The sequence below is a fragment of the Heptranchias perlo genome, chromosome 5 (genome assembly GCF_035084215.1).
Source record: "Heptranchias perlo isolate sHepPer1 chromosome 5, sHepPer1.hap1, whole genome shotgun sequence".
Classification (NCBI taxonomy): Eukaryota; Metazoa; Chordata; class Chondrichthyes; order Hexanchiformes; family Hexanchidae; genus Heptranchias; species Heptranchias perlo.
Window position 1 is genome coordinate 11,195,146 of NC_090329.1, and position 24,613 is coordinate 11,219,758.

General features: G+C 40.8%; 1 protein-coding gene across 1 annotated transcript in view; it reads left to right on the forward strand.

Annotated features, from left to right (window-relative positions):
- The window catches only part of mcph1 (microcephalin 1), a 306,044-nt gene that overhangs the window by 107,792 nt on the left and 173,639 nt on the right, over nucleotides 1-24,613 (forward strand). Inside the window, exon 14 of the mRNA XM_067984009.1 lies at nucleotides 20,471-20,548. Within this exon, the coding sequence (XP_067840110.1) occupies nucleotides 20,471-20,548 (78 nt within the window). The remainder of the gene's footprint in view (nucleotides 1-20,470; nucleotides 20,549-24,613) is intronic.

The window sequence follows — 24,613 nt, forward strand, 5'->3', positions numbered from 1 at the left end:
TGCCCCAGGAATCTGAAGCCCTCTCTCCTGCACCATTTCTCCAGCTGTGCATTAACCTGTATTATTCTAATATTCCTATACACATATATTCTTTATAAATACAAGGTATGTTTTTGTATTCTAATTTGAATTATTTCATGGTGTTCAAAAATTATTAGCTCACACAATTAGATTGCCCTGCACAATGTAAAGGGACACTGGCTTTATTGTGATGGTAAATGTACCCTTGCCTGAAACTAATTGGTGCCAGTAGAGGGCATGATTTCCAAAATTAAGTAAATGTTTTATCGTTTTCTTATGGCTGAGTTGATGATAAATGTGCCACGTGCTGAGGTACTGAGACATAACAGAGCAGGCAGATCCAGTTTTGATCCCCAGCTGAAACTGAGCTGATCCCCTGTGCTGAGTTTGCTGTTTTTCAGCCAGTGTAGTGGTGGAGCACTTGGGTTGGTTCCTAGGCTGAGAAGAGGATAAATTAGGCCTACTAATGCCAATTTAGACAGCAGTTTAATATGTGCCAAGGCATATTTGAACTACACGATTAGACACACAGCACGCACCAACTTGTTCTCAATACACTGAAAGATTTCTAAAGATGACAAGCTCTTTAATGGGACTGCTTTATGATCTTATAATGCATGTGGTGCTGCCTGGGAAACAGGAAAGTACAGAGCAATTTGCAGACTTATGAATCTCTATTTGTAGAATAAATTGGAAAATACATTCAGGTGATTAGAGAACTGAGCACTGACACAGGCAATAAAATAAAAATATTGAAGTGTAACTGTATGAATGCAGGTTTATAAATGAAATAAATCCAAATATTTAACAGAAGCACTGAACGAATTCAAGCTGCTGTTTGAGTCAAAAGCATCAACTTACACAGGCGAGGCCAAAAAGATCTGGGTCCCCTTAAAACAATATGAACGTCAAAGATTCCATGTATTTTTCCACCCAAAATCAGGTCTTGAGACCCATGAGCGTTGTATTCATAATGTCAGCATGACACGTGTATCTATACAACATGCATGCTGATGCCAAAGGTGTGATGTATGTGCACTTGGGACCCACGTGAAAACCAGGCGCTTTTAAATTTAAAAATCAGAAGAATCGAATTTAATTGATTCACCAACTCAAAATAAATTGGGGAATTTGTGGTGGTAATCTTTAAAAACTGTTTTAATGATCCCCATCAATTGGGCATTCACACGGTATATAAATGTACCCACTCACTTTAGTTCATTTATTATTCCAGAATAATTGAACATACTGTGATCGAGTTGCTGTAATGTGATTTCTGCCATTATTAAGAATTAACTTTTAAAAAGTGTGTTTTTTTAACCTATAAGTAAAAGAAAGTTAGTGGTTACTTGAAAAAGAGAAATATTCAAGAGCAAGGGGAGAAAGCAGCAGATTGGGTTTAGATTAGCTGTCCCAGGTGGAAAAAAACATTAGTACCGAAATGATGGGCTGATTTGATGCTTCTGTACTGTGACATTTAATGATTCTATGTAAATATTCGGCCTTTTAAAAACTGTGTTGCTTCAATTGGCTGCAGTAGCTAAAAATGATATTCCATCATGAACCCGAATGGAAGAAGTTTACATTTTGAACCACTGACAACTTTTAGTCACTGAGTATAGCCCAAGGGCAAAATAACTTATTTTTATTTGAGGAAATAAAAATCCTAGTGAAATGCATTAGTTCAAAGGCCTCAAATAAATAGTCCTATAATATAAACTTTATGGCATATTTTTGAGCATGTTGATTCAATCAACAGATTTGAGCTGCCTGGCGACAGTTGTTAAAATGCAAGACATGAACTAGAGAAAAAGATAGTCTTTTGACACTTAACCAATGAAAGCGGAAATGATTTATGCGAAAAACAGTAACTGTTTCAGCAGTCAATATAGAAACAGAAGCTTTTCAGAAGCAAACTATATTTCATAGTAACGCAACAAACACAAAGCTCCCTAAATCTTTGATAAGGAATCTGACACACAAAATTAAAATAATACAGTTCAAATTAATTTATAACTAACACGTGTCCAAATAGAACTTTGATTAAGAACCGTCGCAGAAATCTCACGGAGGATCAAATTGTTAATTCTATTAAGTTACAAATAACCAAACTATACATTGTGTTATGCGTGAGTTAATCAGGATATATGTATTCTATAGACTTCATATGCCAAAATGTAGAAGTTTTGTTCAGTTTAGTTTGTTACAACTACATTAAAAGGAAGCTTTTTTATAGACATTATTGTTTTCCCTGGTATAATTCTGCCAATGTCTGAATTTTTTTTTAAAATGTGGCTTGCTCTGAAAGTTTGACTTTGACTTTGCAATACAAAACCTTCTGTATGTTTTTGAAGCCAGTAGTCTTCTGCAAGCATTGTCAAGATTTCCACGCTGATTATTTGTGGCAATGGATCAAAACATTCAGGAAGAAGTACTTGGTGTTTGGCTTATGGCTCAGTCAACAGTCTTGGGGGAGTGGCATGAAGTGTTTCTTGGTGGCTTAAGGAAACCTTGAAATGGTGAGCATAATGGTCAGAAGAGGAGATAAGGGATAACTGCCATATGCACATAGAATGTTGCAATTCCAGAATAAGATGGGAATTGTGACTTGATCTTATTGCGAGATATGGAGTAATTTTCACCTTCACTGCCTGGATAGTAATCTTGACAGAGTAGACCACCTGCCCGTTGTAAAACTTGCCCCATTTTCGTGCCGTTGATTTCAAGTTGGTGAAATTGTGAGGTCTGTTAGGATCACTTCATATTCGTAGTTAAGTTGTTGCATTCAATGTTGCATTAGTGCACTTTAAATCAAATATGGAACTGAAATCAAATATAAATCAGCTGGCACAGTACTGTTCTTAGCAGCGCTGGCAGGAATGAAGTCTAATGTGGCTGTCTCGATTGAGTTGCATTGTACTGGCTCAAGTATAGCACCAAGAACGCATAGTGGCCCGAATCATGTTGATTATTGCAAAATTAATATGGATAAGGAAAGCCATCTTAGCTTATTTCATCTTCAACTGTTCCATCCACTTAGATATTTTGTCCAACTCATTTTATAGTTCCCAAGCTGCTGTCTCAATCAATTATGCCTTCTAGTTTGGTATTGTGGCCAAGTTTGACAAATTTGCATTGAGTTTCTCAATACAAGGTGTTAATGTAAATTAGAAGCTGTCGGGGTCCCAACATTGATCCTTGGCCCGCCCCCCACTCAGTACCTTCTCCCACCTTGACATAGTTTCTCTAACCAGTCTCTGCTGATTTCTGCACTTCAGTCAGTTTCTCATTTGTTCCCAGGGTTTATCCTGAATGTTGGTCAATGGTGACCCCCAGGATGTTGATGGGAAATTTGGCGATGGTAATGCCGTTGAATGTCATGAGCAGGTGGTTCGACACTCTCTTGTTGGAGATGGTCATTGCCTGGCACTTGTCTGGTGCGAATGTTATTTGCCACTTATCAGCTAACATTGTGATGTTGGTTGAAGGATAAATGTAGGCCAAGGCACCAGGAGAACTCCTGCCTTTCTTGGTAAAGTGACCACCTGAGAAGGCTGACTGGGCCTAAGTTTAATGTGTCATCTGAAAGATACCTCTCATAGTAGTGAATTGGAGTGTCAGCCTAGATTATGAACTCATGTTTCTGGAATGGGGCTAAAATCCACAATCTTCTGACTCCGAGGTGAAAGTCCCACCATTGAGCAAAGGCTGACACTTTTGTCTATTTCCAATTTACTAGGACTTCCCCAGTGTTCATTGTGACTGCCTATGCCTCTCAATTCTCCTTCCTTACTTATTTTAGTACTTTAGGATAAATATCGTCCATCCCTGGAACGTATTAGTTTTGAACTCTTAAACTTGTCTGGAACTTGCATTGCATTTATGTCAGTCATTAATTCCTCCTAGGTTATCACGTTTTGGAGGCTGCATGTCCTTATGTCTTCATGGTCTTGTGCTCATCCTCAGTTTCAACATCATTTGCATCTTATAGGGTTCTCATCTCTTGGGAACAGTCCTGTACTGTTAAAGTATTAAAATAATTTCTTACTGTTATATGTTGCATCTGCAACTCTGCTTTTTCCCTGGCCTCCCTTTAACTTCTGACCACTCTTTTTAGCATGTTTCTACATCCATCCTAGTGAACACCTTCACATTTCTTCCTACAGAAGTTGTCGAGTGCATTCTTTCTTCTCATTTCACATCTGATTGATTTGTTAATCTAAATAGAGTTAGGCTTGTTTTGTCTATGTTAGCTTATTTTAGGTATGTATTTAATGCTTAGCATTATGGCCTAGAGTTTCTTCCTTGTGCACAACCCGGAAGTTAGACCCCAAAATGCGCCCAATATTGCTCCATTTTGCCGATGTCAAGTTGCCTCCAAGTATCCTCCCAATCTCATTAGAATACGCATGAACTTAAACTAGGCGTAAATGGGCATAAATCAGCGTAAACAATCGGGCACAGGGAAATGCCGAACCAGCACCAATTCCTTCTTGCGGTCTTTAAAATTTAAGTTTCAACTCGTTTAACCATCGTTCATGCACTTTCGGCACAGCATGTTGAAGAAACTGCAATCTGGAAGCTTTTCAATTTTTAAAGTGGCATACTTTTGCCATAAAAATGCATTAAACGAAACAGAAAATATAGTGCGGGACTTAGTGAAGATACATTTTTTTAAAATGCTCAATTAAAAGACCAAAAAAATGACTCTTCTGCTGTGCCTGAAGAGCTCGACGTAATGTTAAGAGACCCCCCTGAACAAGTGCAATTGGAGGCTACTTGCATTTGAGAGTCAGGGCGTGGCCAGTTTTTTGGGCAGAGATTCATTCGGACAAAGGGGTTGATGGCCAGACGTAAAAGATTGAGCAGACTTGGGCATATTGTAGTTATGCGCTTAACTCACTTACACCCAAAATTCCACAATTGTTTTAAGCCACATCATTTGTTTGTGCCAAGATTCCAGGTGTATCTGGGCACAAATGCGGAGGAAATTCCAGGCCTATATTGTTTAGGTTATCAGTGGTGCAATTTATACTTAACTTCTGAGTCTGATTTCTTGGGTTGATAGAGGTACCTTTACCTTGTGTCAGTCAAATGTTACTGTCTGTACTAATTGGGCACTCCAGCTTTTTTTGACACCATTATCCATGTACATGCTGCGCGTACAATTGCAGAGCATTAAATAGTCCCGTCTCCAGGGGTTTGGCATAAATTGGAAGACTTATTGGAGGCTGTAACGATTGGTGTGGGAATGGAAGATCTCATTTTCATAGTGTAAATGCGCTATTCTGAGTTTGGGTTTTAGGCATGTTTCTGGAGCTGAAAATTTTACTCTATATTTAGGACTCTGCTGTACCAGACTCTGATGTGAAACAGAGTACAACACTGGACACTTTCATTCCCCAGAGTGGAAATCTCCCACTTTGAAAAACACACTCAGAAAACTGTATTCAGGTTTATGGTGTTCCGTCTTAAATCTTTAACAGGAAAATAAATGTGCGCACTTCAACTAGCATTGTTGCACTTTTTAATCAGCAGCAAATGACTGTGTGGTACAGCTAAATCAATATTTCAGAACCTCACCATTTGCTCCCCTAAGCCCTTATTGGTAATTACAACAAACAGCTTTTTTTTAGCCCTGCCAGCTAAGATTGTAAAAGTGGGCAACTTCAAATCCATTTGACTTTGGAAGAATCTTTCGTCAAAAAAAGCAGAATAACATTCATTCTGTGATAGGATTCCTTTTTCAGAGGCCTATACTCTAAACTGACAAGCTACAACAAAGTCTGGCTTGGCTGCCATTTTTTTGTAGTGCTGCCCAGGTTCTTTGGAGCATCCCCTTGTTTGGTATGACATACGTACCCAAAGGCACCCATCTGAAATTCTCCCGTAAATGTTGGACTACCTGAGGCCCCACTTCAATCACTGACTAGATATTCTCCTCCCTACTGGAACTTGCAAGAGGTCACCTGTAGGAACTCACTTCCGTAAAGAGAAGCATACTTACTGGCGCATGGGTTCTGGAGACTATCAGAAGGTTACCTACTAGATTTCACGAGTTCATCTTTCAGAATCTGTCAGGTATCCAGTTTTGACACTTATCATGGTAGCATACTTCCATATGGGAGTGCCACGATTAGCATCTTGGGTTCAGTTTCAGGGGGCAAAGTTATCAATACAAATTATTCCCCCACAGCCTCTCCTCAGCACTCAAGCTTTTGATGGAAATGTTGTCCAGGGATGCAGCATTGTAAGCAGTGTTGATGAAAATATAAAATTACAAAGGGATATTGATAGATTAGGTGAATGGGCAAAACTGTGGCAGATGGAATTCAATGTAGACAAATGTGAGGTCATCCACTTTGGATCAAAAAAGGATAGAACCGGGTACTTTCTAAATGGTAAAAAGTTAAAAACAGTGGATGTCCAAAGGGACTTAGGGGTTCAGGTACATAGATCATTGAAGTGTCATGAACAGGTGCAGAAAATAATCAAGAAGGCTAATGGAATGCTGGCCTTTATATCTAGAGGACTGGAGTACAAGGGGGCAGAAGTTATGCTGCAGCTATACAAAACCCTGGTTGGACCGCACCTGAAGTACTATGAGCAGTTCTGGGCACTGCACCTTCGGAAGGACATATTGGCCTTGGAGGGAGTGCAGCGTAGGTTTACTCGAATGATACCCGGACTTCAAGGATTAAGTTACGAGGAGAGATTACACAAATTGGGGTTGTATTCTCTGGAGTTTCGAAGGTTAAGGGGTGATCTGATCGAAGTTTATAAGATATTAAGGGGAACGGATAGGGTGGATATAGAGAAACTATTTCCGCTGGTTGGGGATTCTAGGAGTAGGGGGCACAGTCTAAAAATTAGAGCCAGACCTTTCAGGAGCGAGATTAGAAAACATTTCTACACACAAAGGGTTGTAGAAGTTTGGAACTCTCTTCCGCAAACGGCAATTGATACCAGCTCAATTGCTAAATTTAAATGTGAGATGGATAGCTTTTTGGCAACCAAAGGTGTATTAAGGGATATGGGCCAAAAGCGGGTATATGGAGCTGGATCACAGATCAGCCATGATCTTATCAAATGGAGGAGCAGGCACGAGGGGCTGAATGGCCTACTCCTGTTCCTATGTTCCATGTGTATCCGCACCTGCACAAGTGCCTTACTAGAGGCCCTTGCCTGATGTCTGCTAGCTCAGTTTTATGGCAGATATGCCATGCAATGCAAGGAAGGGGGCATGTAATTGGTTTTGAGATGTTTCAGTAATAGCCGAAACAGAAGCTTTTTAAAGGTCTTGTTCCAGGCAACCCAGCAAAAGTGGAAAGGTAGAGGAACTCCATACAGGGCTCAAGAATCCGATATCCTCTTTATAGGAAAGATATTTGGTCTCAGTGAAGATTATTAGGAATTAAATTAATTTTTACTGTAATGGTAGCAGCCATGTTTGTAGTTTCCAATGCTCTTTTTACGTGACCACTTTAGCTGAACCGGCTCAGCCAGTACTCACCTTGTTGACCCTCCCTTTTCTCGACAGCCTTCTGATCTGCATCTCATGTAGTGGTCACAGGTGGATAACGTCATACAACAGACGTTATCGCACTGTTGAAAATGATAACAAATATGTCCCTGATATGATGAGATGCCATCTACAAGGGAATTAGGCTCTGTGTATGTGAACAATATAATAGTCCACCTGCCACAGAAATTGATTGGAACTAAGGCCTATAAGAGGTCTTGTGGGAATCTTCCACATCATAAGAACATAAGAAGTAGGAGCAGGAGTTGGCCATATGGCCCTTTGAGCCTGCTCTGCCATTCAATAAGATCATGGTTGATTTTCAACCCCAACTCCATTTTCCCGCCCTATCCCAATATCCCTTGATTTGTTTAGTATCCAAAAATCTATCAATCTCATTCTTGAATATACTCAACAACTGAGCATCCGCAGCCCTCTGAGGTAGAGAATTCCAAAGATTCACGACCCTATGGGTCAATAAATTTTTCCTCATCTCAGTTCTCAATGGCCCACCCCTTATCTAAAGACTGTGGCCCCTAGTTCTAGATTCTCCAACCAGGGGAAACAGCCTCTCAGCATCTACTCAAGCCCACTCAGAATCTTATATTTCAATGAGATCACCTCTCATGCTTCTAAATGCCAGAGAATGTATGCCCATTGAACTCAATCTCTCCTCATAGGACAACCCTCTCATTCCAGGAATCAATCTAGTGAACCTTTGTTGTACCCCTCTAAGGCAAGTCGATCCTTTCTTGGGTAAGGAGACCAAAACTGTACACAGTACTTAAGGTGTGATCTCACCAGAGCCCTATATAGTTGCAGCAAGACCTTCTTAATCTTATCTCCAACCCCCTTGCAATAAAGACCAATATACCATTTGCCTTCCTCATTGCTTGCTGTACCTGCATGTTAACTTTCTGTGATTCGTGTACAAGGACACCCAAATCCCTCTGAATACCAACATTTCTTAGTCTCTCATCTTTTGAAAAATATTCTGCTTTTTTATTCTTCCTACCAAAGTGGATAATTTCACATTTCCCCACATTATATTCCATCTGCCACCTTCTTGCCCGCTCAGTTAACCTGTCTATATCCCTTTGCAGCCTCTTTGCGTCCTCTTCACAGCTTACTTTCCCACCTAGCTTTGTATCGTCAGAAAACTTGGATACATTACACTCGGTCCCTTCATCTAAGTCACTAATATATATTGTAAACAGCTGAGGCCGAAGCACTGATCCTTGCGGCACCCCACTAGTTACAACCAGCCAACTCGAAAATGACCAGTTTATTCCTGCTCTCTGTTAATGAATACTTAATCCATGCTAATATATTCACCCTAATCTTGTGTAACAACCTCTTGTGTGGCACCTCATCGAATGCCTTTTGAAAATCCAAATATACTACATCCACTGGTTCCCCCTTATCTACCCTGCTAGTTATACTCTCAAACAAAAAACTCTAATCGATTTGTTAAACACTATTTCCCTTTCATAAAACCATGTTGACTCTGCCTAATCATATTATGATTTTCTAAAAGGTGAGAGACTAAAATGTTGGTCATCAAAAGGATTTGGGTGTCCTTGTACATGAATCACAGGAAGTTAACATACAGGTACATCAAGCAGTTAGGAAGCCAAATAGTATGTTAGCCTTTATTGCAAAGAGTAAGGAGGCTTTGCTGCAATTATATAGGGCTCTGGTGAGACCATGCCAGGAGTATTGTGTACAATTTTGGTCTCCTTACCTAAGGAAGGATATACTTGCCTTAGATGGGGTGCAGTGAAGGTTCACTAGATGATTCCTGGGATGAGGGGGCTGTCCTTTGGGAGAGATTGAATAGAATGGGCCTATATTCTCTGGAGTTTAGAAGAATGAGAGGAGATCTCATTGAAACTATAAAATTCTTAGAGGACTTTTTTTTCCCGATGTGACCTTGGTCACTAATGCCTATTACCTTTGATAAACTCTCTGTCCCTTCCTAACACATTCTGCTTGTTTTTACCCAAATCACTTCTCTGCTCTACAGCCTTGACTTTTTTCTTTAAACTTATAAATTTATCCTTACCTGAACCCTCTTTCTCCCCCCCCCCCCCCCCCACTCTTATTAGTTTAAAGCCCTATATACAGCCCTAGTTATTTGATTCGCCAGGACACTAGTCCCAACCCGGTTTAAGTGGAGCCTGTCGCAACAGAACAGCTGTCTCTTTACCCAGTACTGGAACCCCTGCTCCCCACACCAATCTTTCAGCCACGTATTTAACCATCTAATCTGTTTTTCCCAATGCCAATTTGCGCGTGGCTCAGGTAGTAATCCAGAGATTATTACCTTTTGAAGTTCTGCTTTTTAATTTGGACCCTAGCTCCTCAAACAACCTCACTCCTAGTTCTACCTATGTTATTGGTTCCTTCATGGACCGCGACAGCTGGATCCTCCCCCTCCTGCTTCAAGTTCTTCTCCAGCCTCAAGGAGATGTCCTTAACCCTGGCACCGGGCAGGCAACACAGCTTTCGGGACTCTCTGTCTTGGCTGCAGAGAACAGTATCTATCCCCCTGATTTTACTATCCCCTAACACTGGCGCATTCCTTTTTGCTCCCCCTGCTTGAATGGCCTCCTGTACCACAGTGCCGTGGTCAATATGCCCATTCTCCCTGTAGTCTTTGTTCTCATCCACACAGGTAGCAAGTACCTCGTACCTGTTGGACAAGGGCAACGGCTGAGGCTCCTCCACCACTGCATCTGGGGTTCCCTTACCTGCCTGACTCGCAGTCATGTCCTCCTGTCCCTGACCACTAACCAAATCTCAACCACTACCTAACCTAAGGGGTGTGACTACCTCTTTGGTCAGCATCCAGGTAACTCTGCCCCTCCCTGATGCATTGCAATGTCTGCACCTCGGACTCTGGGTCAACAACTCTGAGCCCAAGTTCGTCGAGTTGCAGACACTTACTGCAAATGTGGTTGCCTGGAATCATGCTGCTCTCCACAAACTCTCACATGCTGCAGTTATGGCACGCCACCTGCACTGTCATCAAATCTAACCTTGTTTTATTTATTTACTTAGTTCTTATGTAATTAATTCACTTGGTTTTAGTTTTTTTAAGCTAATTAATTGATCTAGTTTGTTATTAATTTAATAAAGTATTAGCAAGTTATAGGTTCATAGTTCAAACCAGTCCCCTAGCTTAGAGAACAAAAAAAAGCATTACTCATCAACCTGCTGTCCTCTGATGTCACTCTTTCAAATTTCTGTCTGTGTTTGAGTTGGTCTCAACTTTATATGCTCTGCTGTCAGTTGTTGGTCCCCCTCCTTCTGCTTTCTGGCCTCTGCTTAGTACAAGGCAAGTGATAATGTGGTTAGATAACACTGCAGCGGTTCTCTGATGTCTGTATCACAAAGATCACTTCCTTGGCTCAGCATTTAACTGGAGTAGAGGACGTAGTGGTATACATTTTGTCATTTTACAGTTGACCCTCAGAACTGAACAGCTTACCTGGAGGTGGTTCATGATGTTTTCAGAAGTTGGGGGTGTCCAAAGATGGATACATTTTCCATCTCTGGGCAAACGTTAGCTCTTGTGCCTCTGTTTAAGGCAGAGGCCATTTTAGCCTGGAAGGTAGACAATTTCTCCATTTTCCTGGATAAGAAGGGATCTGCGTTTTCCTCCATTTCCTTGATTACATAATTAGTTGAAAAAATATGAGCAGATAGAGCAAAAGTCAGACTGGTCACCCCACACTAGTGTACTGCAAACCATGGTTCTCGCACTTCATGGCAATAAACGGAGGCCACTGCCTTATAGGAAGAATCTCCTTTCGTACTCGGAGGTCAAATATTATTTCCAAGCCCAGAGATATTTCAGTTGCCAGCTGTTATCTTGTATCTACAGTGGTGGATATATTGATTGGATCACATAGGCATCCACTAATAGAGCTCATAATAGAAAATGGATAAAGTTTGTTGCAATGCTAAGTCATTTAGTCCGACTTTACATAGAAATTACAATACAGAAACAGATCGTTCAGCCTAACCACTCCATGTTGGTGTTGCTTCATGTGATAATCTGCATATCCTAAAGTATGTTTTGGTGTTACTTTGTGATGTCCTACATATTCTTAACACATTTCAAACTTAATTCTATTTGGATTGATGTTGTGGCTATTTGTCTTTCATGACTTATTTACCTTTCATGTCCATTTTATGCAAACTGTTTTGAAATTGTGATCAGTTGGGCCTTCACTGGTTCCCAGTTGGAACTTTAATTTAATTCCTTTCCAGTTAATGTAATGACTATTGTAATTGTAATCTTTTTAAAATGTGTAAATTTAAATTTCTTGATTGGACAGCTGCACTGTCAATGTTCATTTTGGCTCAGAGTTAGTGAACTTCAGGGCATTATTGTAGGTCAGCCATGTTTAATTTGACATTCTGCCTGTGCTCAAGTAGCATTTTTAAACTAAGGTCATCTCCCATTTTCATATAAAACAGGAAATTACCTCATTTTATTTGCCACCATGCAAGTCAGAAGTTGTTTTTTATTCATTCATGGGATGTGGACGTCGCTGGCGGCTGGCATTTATTGCCCATCCCTAATTGCCCTTGAGAAGGTGGTGGTGAGCCGCCGCCTTGAACTGCTGCAGTCCGTGTGGTGAAGGTTCTCCCACAGTGCTGTTAGAAAGGGAGTTCCAGGATTTTGACCCAGTGACGATGAAGGAACGGCGATATATTTCCAAGTCGGGATGGTGTGTGACTTGGAGGGGAACGTGCAGTGGTGGTGTTCTCATGTGCCTGCTGCTCTTGTCCTTCTAGGTGGTCGAGGTCGCGGGTTTGGGAGGTGCTGTCGAAGAAGCCTTGGCGAGTTGCTGCAGTGCATCCTGTGGATGGTACACACTGCAGCCACGGTGCGCCGGTGGTGAAGGGAGTGAATGTTTAGGGTGGTGGGTAGGGTGCCAATCAAGTAGAATGTTGTTTCCACAAGATAGATGCTTGCAGCCCTAAAGAAAGAAAAGATTAACATTTTCACATCCTCAGGATATCCCAAAGCTCTTCATGGCTAATTAATTACTTTTAAAGTTTAGTCACTGTTGTGTAGGTAACACATCAGCCAGTTTGTACATAGTAAGATACGACAAACAACACAAGATGAATAATACTTTTTTTTTTGGGTGCTGTTGCTTGAGAGATGAATGTTTTTCAGGCCACTGGGTGAACACTGCTCCTCTTCAAAAAAAAAAAAGTGCCATGGGATCTTTTATGTCTACTGTAATGGGCAGATGGGACTTTGGTTTAACGCCTCATGTGTATGCGCATTTGTGTGTGAGAGATGCCCATCACTCTTGTAAAGTCTGAATATCTTACTTTTTATGGGAGTTGACTTATCTACTTGTGCAGTAATACCCCCTTGTGACCTGCACTGGATGTTCATGTTTTTCACCATGTAGTACCTTGATTTCTCTGAAGGTGGACCTTGAGGCGAGGCCTGACACGAATCATTAAGCTGCTTTGTTTCGCGGAGTGTAAACATAGTGCAATAGTTATGATCAGCTTTGTTTAATTGAATCAGTGCAACTTATCTTTGTATCATACAAAATAAAGAACACATCATGCTTTCTCTTGCTTGATTTAAACAAGATTATCTAATCTTCCAGCATTTCTAACCTCTTCATGTCACTGAAGGCCCTCAATCTTCCCCTTTAACAAAATCTGTCTGCTAACATGGGTTTTTCTTCACCTCTTTCCTGTTCCCACAGGAAGCTGGGGCTTGATTCCTGACCTTCCCCCCCCCCCCCCCCCCCGCCAGTGGTTTGGCCAGGAGAGCTGCTAATCAAACCTGTCACAGCACTGCCGATGATTGAAACTAGTTTCTTGTTAAGCGCAACAAGAGGGGACATTCTATCCCCCAGAAGTGGGAATGTTTCTTGGGAGTTCCTGGGATTAGTTAACTACTACCCTATAGTTTTTGATTGTCCTGGGTATCTGCATCAATGTCTGGCTTTAATAGACATTGGGTTTGATTTTAATTTGTCTCGACAGGTGCAAACAAGGCAATAATACAGTTAAAATGGCGGTGCAATACTTACCACCCTGTCGATGTGTCTGTTGCAGCCATCACCATTTTAAAAGGGACCTACCCCTGGGTGACCAAAACACCCGCCCATTTCAGGCATTAGACCACTTTTAATAAGCAAATCGGGGTCTTAAGACATAAATAGGACCCCAATTGCCATTTTCGGATAACTGCTCAGAGCCTGTACCGTGCACTATCCAATCAATTCCACAGGCAACAGAGCTGAAGAGGCTCAGCAAAGTTAAGTTTGACATTATTTCTGTGGGGCCAGCAGGAGCAGGTTATAAAAAGATATTTAAATTTTAATAGGATTTGAAAAAAATCCAGTGATATTCATGCTCAAAGTTTAAAATGTTGCACTTCAGCCGAACACAGCTAAGAATCATCTCAGCATGTTTCTTGCCTTTCTCTTAACTGAAATGGAACACAAAAGTAGACTAAACATGAATCCATGAAATACAATAACAGTTGAGGTTTAACATTACAATTTATGCATTGTTCAAGTTACTGTTTATTCACGTGCTGGCAAGTTATTTGTGTGTTTTTAGTGAAATAGAGCATTCCCTCCAATTCTTGACTAAAGAATTTCTTTAGATTGTTTAACTTTAGTGGTAATGTTCTAGTGTGAGGGTACATATGGAAATACTGTTTTAAAGAGGAAATTGAATTATTTTGCTGCTTTATTAAGATCAGCACAATGGATATATTCATTTAGTGGCTCCTTGGTTTAGTCTGCCCCTTTTTCCCTCACGTTTGCCTGGTTCACATGAAGTGTGGGACAGATAACAGATTGCTAGCTGCCAACAAAAGCACTTTCAACAAGTTACAATAGCATTTTGTAGGTCCTGTAGGGGTTTCTGTAATTTTGGAGCTCTACAATTCCTTAACACAGCTTATTCAGCTGCATAGCTGTGCCACATATCATTGATCCATTGTCGCAGTTTTCTCCTTTTTAAAACAATTGTGCATATTCTGCAAAAATTCAAGCAACCGTATACTGACATTTTATGTTTGTAATTACAATAATCTGTGAATATATTTTGCAAGCCCAGCAGGTTTTATTTCAGTTCTGCTTTGTGAATGTTAAAGACTTTAAATAAAAAAAATATGGTGGTAAAATTTTTGCACAAACTATTGGTTTTGCTGTTTCCAGTAATGGGTTTTACAGTTCATCATGGTACTGTACCATGATCACTATTCACAGTCTTAACAGTATGCGCATTTTTATTTTAGTCCTGAAGACTTGGTGACCTAGTTGTGCAGCACATTGATGGTTTACACCTTTGAGTTCTTGAACTTAGTTGTGTCATGAGGAACATATCAAGTAGAAGCCTAGTGCTTCCCCACATGAAGGGGTAGAAAACCTGAGGACACATCACCCCATGCACCCCTGCTCACCTATGACGTTGGCTTGATCAATACAAGCTGAGGGACAGGTGTACCTTAACCCCTGCCTAAGAATTGTATACAGCACTGAGGATCTTAAAAAAAAAAAAAGGAAGGGAGTTTAAAAATCAAGGCAATGTACTTCCCAGCCTCGTTCTTGAACACAATAACTTGGATTTATATAGCGCCTTTAACGTAGTAAAACGTCCCACGGCGCTTCACAGGAGCGTTATCGAACAAGATTTGACACTGAACCATGTAAAGATATATTAGGACAGGTGAAGAAGAGGTAGGTTTTAAGGAGAGCATTTTAAAATTGTAAAATGTACAGCACAGAAACAGGCCATTCGGTCCAACTGGTCCATGCCGATGTTTATGCTCCACACAAGCCACCTCCCACCCTACTTCACCTCACCCTATCGACATATCGTTCCATTACTTTCTCCCTCGTGCTTATCTAGCATCCCCTTAAATGCATCTATGCTATTTGTCTCAACTACTCCTTGTGGTAGTGAGTTCCATATTTTAACCACTCTCTGGGTAAAGAAGTTTCTCCTAAATTCCCAATTGGATTTTGTTAGTGACCATCTTGTATTTATGGCCCCTAGTTTTGGTCTCCCCCACAAGTGCAAACATCTTTACGTCTATCCTATGAAGCCATCTCATAATCTTAAAGACCTCTATCAGGTCACCCCTCAGCCTTCTCTTTTCAAGGGAAAAGAGCCCCAGCCTGTTCAATCTTTCCTGATAGGTATAACCGCTCAGTTCTGATATCATCCTTGTAAATCTTCTCCTGTGCCTCTATCCTTTTTATAATATGGAGACCAGCGCTGTGCATTGTACTCCAATTGTGGTCTTACCAAGGTTCTATACAAGTTTAACATAACTTCTTTGCTTTTCAATTCTGTCCCTCTAGAAATGGACCCCAGTGCTTTGTTTGCTCTTTTTATGTCCTTATTAACCTGTGTCGCTACTTTGTGATTTGTGTATCTGTACCCCTTGATCCCTTTGCTCCTCTACTCTATTTAGACTTACTTTCCAAACAGTATGTGGCTTCCTTGTTCTTCCTACTAAAATGCACCACCTTACACTTATTTATATTGAAATTAATTCGCCAATTATACGCCCATTCTGCAAGTTTATTAATGTCGTCTTGTATTTTGTTGCAGTCTTCCTCAATATTAACTAATTTGGTGTCATCCACAAATTTTGAAATTGTACATCCGATTCCCGAGTCCAAATCGTTTATGTAAATAGTGAACAATAGAGGTCCCAGCACCGATCCTTGTAGAACACCACTTCCCACCTTTTCCCACCTTAAAGGAGGAGAGAGATAGAGAGGTGGAGAGGTTTAGGAAGGGAATTCCAGAGTTTAGAGCCTAGGCAGCTGAAGGCACAACCGCCAATGGTGGAATGATGAAAACCGGGGTTGCGCAAGAGGTTAGAATTGAAGGAGCACAGACATCTCAGAGGGTTGTAGGGCTGGAGGCGGTTACCAAGATAGGGAGGGATGAGGCCATGGAGGGATTTGAAAGCAAGGATGAGAATTTTAAAATCGAGGCGCTACCGGACTGGGAATCAATGTTGGTCAGCAAGCACAGGGATGATGGGAGAACTAGACTTGGTGCAAGTTAGGATACGGGCAGCAGAGTTTTGGATGAGCTCAAGTTTACGGAGGGCGCAAGGTGAGAGGCCAGTTAGAAAAGCATTGGAATAGTCGAGTCCAGAGGTAACAAAGGCGTCGATGTGGGTTTCAGCAGCAGATGAGCTGAGGCAGGGGTGGAGACGGGCAATATTAGAGGTGGAAGTAGGTGGTCATGGTGATGGCGAGGATATGGTGTCGGAAGCCCAGCTGAGGGTCAAATAGGATGCCACGGATGCGAACGGTCTGGTTCAGTCTCGGACAGTGGCTCGGGAATTGAGTTTGTGGCGAGGACTGAAGAGATGGCTACGGTCTTCCTAATATTTAATTGGAGGAAATTTCTGCTCATCCAATACTGATGTTGGACAAGCAATGTGACAAATCAGACAGTGGAGGGGTCGAGAGAGGTGGTGGTGAGGTAGAGCTGGGTGTCATCAGCGTACATGTGTATTGTGTTTTCAGTGACTTTGTGTTTTCGGATGATGTCGCCAAGGAGCAGCATGTAGATGAGAAGTAGGAGGGGGCCAAAGATAAATCCTTGTGGGGGACTCCAGAGGTAACAGATTGGGTAGTTTACCATGGTCACAGTTGCATAGGATTTCATTTGTGACTTTGATCAGGGGTGTTTGAGTGCTATGGCAGGGGCGGAAACCTGATTGGAGGGGTTCAAACATGGAGTTGCAGGAAAGATGGGCATGGATTTGGGAGGCGATAACACATTCAAGGACTTGGAAGAGGAAAGGGGGTTGAAGATGGGGAGATAGTTTGCAAGGACAGAGGGTCAAAGGTCGGTTTTTTGAGGAGGGGCTGATGACGGCATATTTGAAGGGAAGGGGGACAGAATCTGAGGACGGGGAACCGTGAACAATATCAGCTAACATGGGGGCCAAGAAGGGAATTTGGTGGTCAACAGGGTCAAGGGAGCAGGTGGGTCTCATGGACAAGATGAGCTCGGAGAGGGCACATGGGGAGATAGAAGAGAAACTAGAGAAAGATGCAAATTCGGTGTTTGGGCAGGGGGGAGCTTTAGGGGAAGTTTGGCTTGGTGGGCATGGGGAAGGGAGGGAAGCAGCAGGGGCAGCTGAACAGATGGTTTCAATCTTAGTGACAAAGAAGTCCATGAGTTCCTCGCACTTGTTGATGAGGGAAGAGGGGTTTAAGCAGATGGTTTGTAGTGAAGAGAAGCTGGGGTTATGTGTGCATTCCAGGACAATCTTGGAATATGTACCATTTTTAAACTAATACTTCAATGGAATTTTTGTTATGTCAGGAGTTTCGGCCGCCTTGATGTATTTAAGCTGTGTGGAGTATTTTGAAAAGGCACATTGTATATATTTGAATAAATAAATTTCTTCTCCAGAACTTGAATGCATAATTTTGGGCTGACACTTCAGTGCAGTACTGTGGGAATGCTGCATTGTTGAAAGTGTTAAGTGAGGCTCCTTCTGCCTATTCAGGTGAAGGTAAAAGATTTCACAGCACTATTCAAAGAAGAGCAGGGGAGTTCTCCCAGTGTCCTGACCAGCATTTATCCCTCAACCAACACCACCAAAAACAGTTCAACATTTATTTATCTCGTTGTTTTAAGGGACCTTGCTGTGCACCAAAAGGCTGTTGTGTTTGCTCACATAACAGTGACCATACTGCAGAAGTAATTCATTGGTTCTGAAGCACTTTGTGACATTCTGAGTCCGAACCAGCAAAATGGAGATTCATGTCTCTGTTAATTTGATCTTGTATGCAAAAAAAACTGTAGTTGCTTGCCTTCCAAGTGTGAGTGCGACCATTCGTAATAAACAACTGTGAAATTATATCTTTTTAAACTCCACATTATTCATTTGCCCTCCTGTTAGTTTCATTTTATCACTCCCAAGTAAAACAATCTATTTAATGGTCTGAATACATGAATCGGTGAACACAATGTGCATATGTTGTGGTTTTTGCTTGACCTCCACAGCATTTCCAGTGTTCAGATTTTTGGACTGCAGTGAACATGCAATTAAATATTTCATCAGTTTAACTCTAAAACCACAGATGTATGCGTTGACATCACATGTTCCAAAATTAAGTTGTTTAAAAATGTTATATTAAAAAGACAATTATCTGGAAAGCAGATGGATATTTATGTGGGTATTCTATTAATTAGCTCATTAAAATGTGCAGTTAATTTATAATTTCAATTTGATACAGATAAATAATGTATGATTTTCACTGAAGACAATGGCCCGGAAATTGCGCTGAGCAACGAATGTCGCTCACTGCTCGTTAGTTATAAACTCACCCACAAACTATTCATGGGCTTTAGTGCGGGAATTTCCTCTCATGGTGAGCTGCAAAAAATGCAGTGTCCTTTCCTGGGCTTCTGTGAGTTGAGAGAGTGGGAAAAGGATCTCTCTCTTCTCAACCAATCAGCTTGAAGGATCCTTGACAGAGTCAGAACCCGGAAGTGAAAGCTGCAACAGTAAATTCAACGTAAAACCGGTTACAGAAGCGAAATAGAGTGTGTTTGGCAATCATTTAGACTTAAAAGCCCAGTGTACCTTTTTTATGGAAAGATTAGTTCATTTCCAGCTGGGCAGGAGAGCAAGTTCACACTAGTCCAATCATTCAGCTGGCAAAGCTATCTTTCCCATGCAGCTTTCAAACAAGCAGGGCAAATGGTAGAGCAATTTCCAGATTTCTGCGTTTGACGGCTCATGTGCGCTCTCTGGACCTGCTCCTCCATTTGCCCTGAAATAACGGTGAGCCCTGATAGGATTGCTGTTATTTTATGAGCAATTTCCAGGTCATTATAAAATATTTAAGTAATCCTGGTACACATTTTGCATCTTTGACAAAAGCAACACATTTTACCTTAATTTCTGATAAAACTGGCATCTAAATATCACCGACTCAGTAAAAGAATTAACAGAAAAGAAAAGTTTGGAGACAATGTCATAAGAATGGAAGCTGAGAGCATGAAGCTTTAGGAAAATCAGAATTGGCTGTTGAATGATTTTAAAGAACTATTCATTCATAAATGGAGCCCTAAAAAATTGAAGTCAAAGTATAATGTAAAAGCAAACCTTTAGCATATTTAAGCATTCCCCTCACTGTGGAAATTTACATCTATTGCTAAATTTAAACTGAAATTATGGAGCTCTAACAGACCCATTGATACCCAAATATAAATTCTCCAGATCTTTTGTGCTCTCAACACCATCAGGGTCAAATTTATTGAAGATCTTTCCTGTTATAATGTCTCTACTTCATCCTGTTGTTGTCACCTAATAAACACAAATAAAGTGCAAGATTCAGTTTTATATATTTTAGCAACATCAGGAAGAAATGCTCATTTTATAAAGTAGAGCTGCTTTCAGATTAAATAATTTGAATATTAAATACCAAACCCTAGATTGTGTGGGCACGTAAAATAAACGTGTATACGAATTGCAACTTAATTCTTCTAAAATTATTATTTCAAGGGCCCCGACATTGAGTTACAAGGGATATCCATTTGTGGTGCTTAAAGACAAGCAGGCGCAGTACGATGATATCAGCCCATGGACTCCCTGCAGCATACATCCACTGTCTATTGGTGGTGATCTCTTTTTCTCAGTCGCTGCTGAATTTTTACTATTTTAGATTTGAATAGTAATTTTGAAAATACTTGGTACTCAAATAATTTCCGTTTTAATAATGGTGGGGCAAAAATATGTATCCTTTTAAGTATTTCAATGTTATTTGTTATTGGAAGATGGAAAGTCCTGTTATTGTAGTATCTCTCTATCACAACGTTGATCAGCACTATCCTTCCTGACTAAAATTTATGAACTGTTCTATTGTTTTCTAGATTCTTTGGTCTTTGGAGCAAGGGTGTTGGGTTCCTGAGGAACCATATGAATTATCAGACCAATTTCCTGCAGCTACTGTAAGTCAGTTATTATCTGTTGACTGCCTTTTGTTCACAAAACTGTATGTGCTATTCCTATGTTGCAACTGAGAGAGATTAATGGAATTTGAAGAGAGCGATGACAGTCGCACTGTTTTGAGCAATGGTTTGCAGATGGTTAAAATGCACTCTCTTTGGTTGTTTCGGACATTTTTTTTCTTACTAAAATTCCTTGTGAGCTTAAACTTTTTGTTGTTGATTATCATCTGCAATTAACCACAAAATTGAAATCTGCCCTGCATTCAGCTTTCTAGTACAGATATTGATTATGGATATAATATAGATGTTCATTCGCATGGACTTGCATGCTTTACGCTTGTCTGCACTTTGAAGTGAATTCTTTAAAAGTTTGGAAAAAAAACTATCCATATTATGTGAGGGATTCAAGGAACAGGCCTTTCTGGTGGTGTAATTTTGGTTTAATTTTCAGTTTATAGAATTTTAATCTAGTTCCTGGTAGACTAAAGGATTCTTCCTTACTTGTTCAATTTCTATATACAACAAGGATATAGGCAATTCCAATGGGGAAAATCACTTAAGGTGTTCCCCTTTTTAGAAAATTGTACCTTCAGTGTGTGTGTTTATCTTTCCTTGCTCCTCTGTATAGGAAGCCCCACTCCAGTCTGTACCCATCAATTCTGTTTCTCCTGCTTGTAGCAGATCTTTTGCTGCCTTCTGCAACCATCTGAGATCTTGTGATCAGGGACAGGAGGATGTGACTGTGAGTCAGGCAGGTATGGGGACCCAGGTTTTAGTGATGGAGGAACCTCAGCCCATGACATTGTCCAACAAGTGCAAGGTACTTGCTACCTGTGTGGATGAGAACAAGGGCTGCAGGATGAGCAAATTGACCACGACACCATGGTACAGGAGGCCATTCAAGTGGGGGGAGTTAAAAGGAATGTGGTAATGGTAGGGGATAGTATAGTCAGGGGGATAGACACTGTTCAGGAAAAAATGGTTAAAAAGTCAAAATTAAAGGCTCCTTATCTGAATGCATGGAGCATTCGTAACAAGATAGATGAATTAGTTGCACAAGTAGAGATAAATTAGTTTGATCTAATAGCCATTGCAGAGACAAGGTTGCACAGTGATCAAGGTTGGGAACTAAATATTCCAGGGTACATGAAGTTTAGAAAAGACAGGCAGAATGGAAAGGGAGGGGGTGTAGCCCTAACAATAAAAGATGACATAAGGACAGTGGTGAGAAAGTATCTTGGCTCAGACGATCAGGAAGTAGAATCAGTATGGGTGGAAATAAGAAATAACAAGGGGCAGAAAACACTGGTGGGAGTAGTTTATAGGCCCCCTAATAGTAATACCGTTGGACGGAGTATTAATCATGAAATAATAGGAGCTTGTAACAGAGATAATGCAGTAATAGTGAGGGACTTCAATCGTCATATAGACTGGGCAAATCAAATTGGCAAAGGTAGTTTGGAGGACAAGCTCATGGAATGCATTCAAGATGGTTTCCTAAATCAATACGTCATGGAACCAACCAGGGAACAGGCTATTTTAGATCTTGTATTATGTAATGAGACAGGGTTAATTAGTAATCTCACAGTAAGAGATCCTCTGGGGAAGAGTGATCATAACATGATAGAATTTCACATTGAGTTTGAGTGACTTACTTGAGACCGAAACTAGAGTCTTAAACTTAAATAAAGCCAATTACATAGATATGAGTAGCGAGTTCGCTAAGGTAGATTGGGAAACCAAATTAAAGGGTATGATGGTTGAAAAGCAATGGCAAACATTTAAAGAAATATTTCAATATTCTCAACAAAGATACATTCCATTGAGAAATAAAAACTCCATGGGAAAAGTGATCCACCCGTGGCTAACTCAAGAAGTTAAGGAAAGTCGTAGATTAAAAGAAGAGGCCTATAATGTTGCCAGGAAGAGTAGTAAGCCTGAGGATTGGGAGAGCTTTAGAAATCAGCAAATGATGACCAAAAAAATTGATTAAAAAGAGAGAAAATAGAATATGAAAGTAAATGAACAAGAAATATAAAAACGGATTGTAAGTGCTTCCTCAAGTATGTAAAAAGAAAGAGAGTAGCAAAAGTAAACGTTGGTCCCTTAGAGGCTGAGACAGGAGAAATTATAATGGGGAATCAGGAAATGGCGGATGAGTTAAACAAACATTTTGTATCTGTCTTCACAGTAGAAGACACAAAAAACATGCTAGAAATAGTGGGGAACCAAGGGTCTAATGAGATTGAGAAACTTAAAGTAATTAATATTAGTAAAGAAAAAAAGTACTTGAGAAACTAATGGGACTAAAAGCTGATAAATCCCCTGGACCTGATGGCCTACATCCGAGGGTTCTAAAAGAGGTGGTTGCAGAGAAAGTGGATGCTTTGGTTATGATCTTCCAAAATTCCCAAGATTCTAGAACGGTCCCAGCGGATTGGAAGGTTGCAAATGTGACCCTGCTATTCAAGGAAGGAGGGAGAGAGAAAACAGGGAACTACAGGCTAGTTAGCATGACATCAGACATTGGGAAAATGCTGGAATTCATTATTAAGGAAGTGGTAACAGGGCACTTAGAAAATCATAATATTAGGCAGAGTCATCATGGTTTTATGAAAGGGAAATCGTGTTTGACAAATTTATTCGAGTTTTTTGAGGATGTAACTAGCAGGGTAGAGAAAGGGGAACCAGTGGATGTCGTATATTTGGATTTTCGAAAGGCATTTGATAAGGTGCCACATAAAAGGTTGTTACACAAGATAAGGGCTCATCGGGTTAGGGGTAACATATTAGCATGGATTGAGGATTGGTTAACGGACAGAAAATAGAGAGTAGGAATAAATGGGTCATTTTCAGGCTGGCAGGCTGTAACTAGTGGGGTGCCGCAAGGATCAGTGCTTGGGCCTCAGTTATTTACAATCTACATTAATGAAGGGACCAAGTGTAGTGTATCCAAGTTTGCTGGTGATACAAAGCTAGATGGGAAAGTAAGCTGTGAGGAGGATATAAAGAGTCTGCAAAGGGATATAGACATGTTAAGTGAGTGGGCAGGAAGGTGGCAGATGGAGAATAATGTTGGGAAATGTGAGGTTATTCACTTTGGTATAAGAATAGAAAAACAGAATATTTTTTAAATGGTGAGAAACTATTAAATGTTGATATTCAGAGAGACTTGGGTGTCCTTGTACAAGAAACACAAAGTTAGCATGCAGGTACAGCAAGCAATCAGGAAAGCAAATAGAATGTTGGCCTTTATTGCAAGGGGGTTGGAGTACAAAAGTAAGGAAGTCTTACTGTAGTTGTACAGGGCTTTAGTGAGACCTCACCTGGAGTACTGTGTACAGTTTTGGTCTCCTTATCTAAGGAAGGATATACTTGCCTTAAAGATGGTGCATAGAAGGTTCATGAGAGTAATTCCTGGGACAAGTGGGTTGTCCTATGAGGCGAGGTTGAGTAGAATGGGCCTATACTCTTGAGTTTAGAAGAATGAGAGGTGATCTAATTGAAACAGGTAAGATTATGGTCGGGCTTGACAGAGTAGATGCTGAGAGATTGTTTCCCATGACTGGAGAGTCTAGAACGAGGGGGCATAGTTGCAGGATAAGGGGTCAGCCATTTAAGACTGAGAGGAGGAATTTCTTCACTCAGAGGGTTGTGAATCTTTGGAATTCTCTACCCCAGAGGGCTGTGGATACTGAGTCATTGAATATATTCCAGACTGGGATGGACAGATTTCTGGACTGTAGGGGAATCAAGGGATATGGGGATCGAGCAGGAAAGTGGAGTTGAGGTCGAAGATCAGCCATGATCTGATCGAATGGCAGAGCAGGCTCGAAGGGCCATGTGGCCCACATCTGCTCTTATTTCTTTTGTTCTTATGTCTGTGCTCCTCCAATTCTGGCCACTTGCGCGTCCCCAATTTTCATCGCTCCACCGTTGGCGGCTGTGCCTTCAGCTGCTTGAGCCTGAAGCTCTGGAATTCCCTCCCTAAACCTCTCTACCTCTCTCTCATTTTAGTCGCTCCTTAAAACCTACTTCTTTGACCAAGCTTTTGGTCACCTGTCC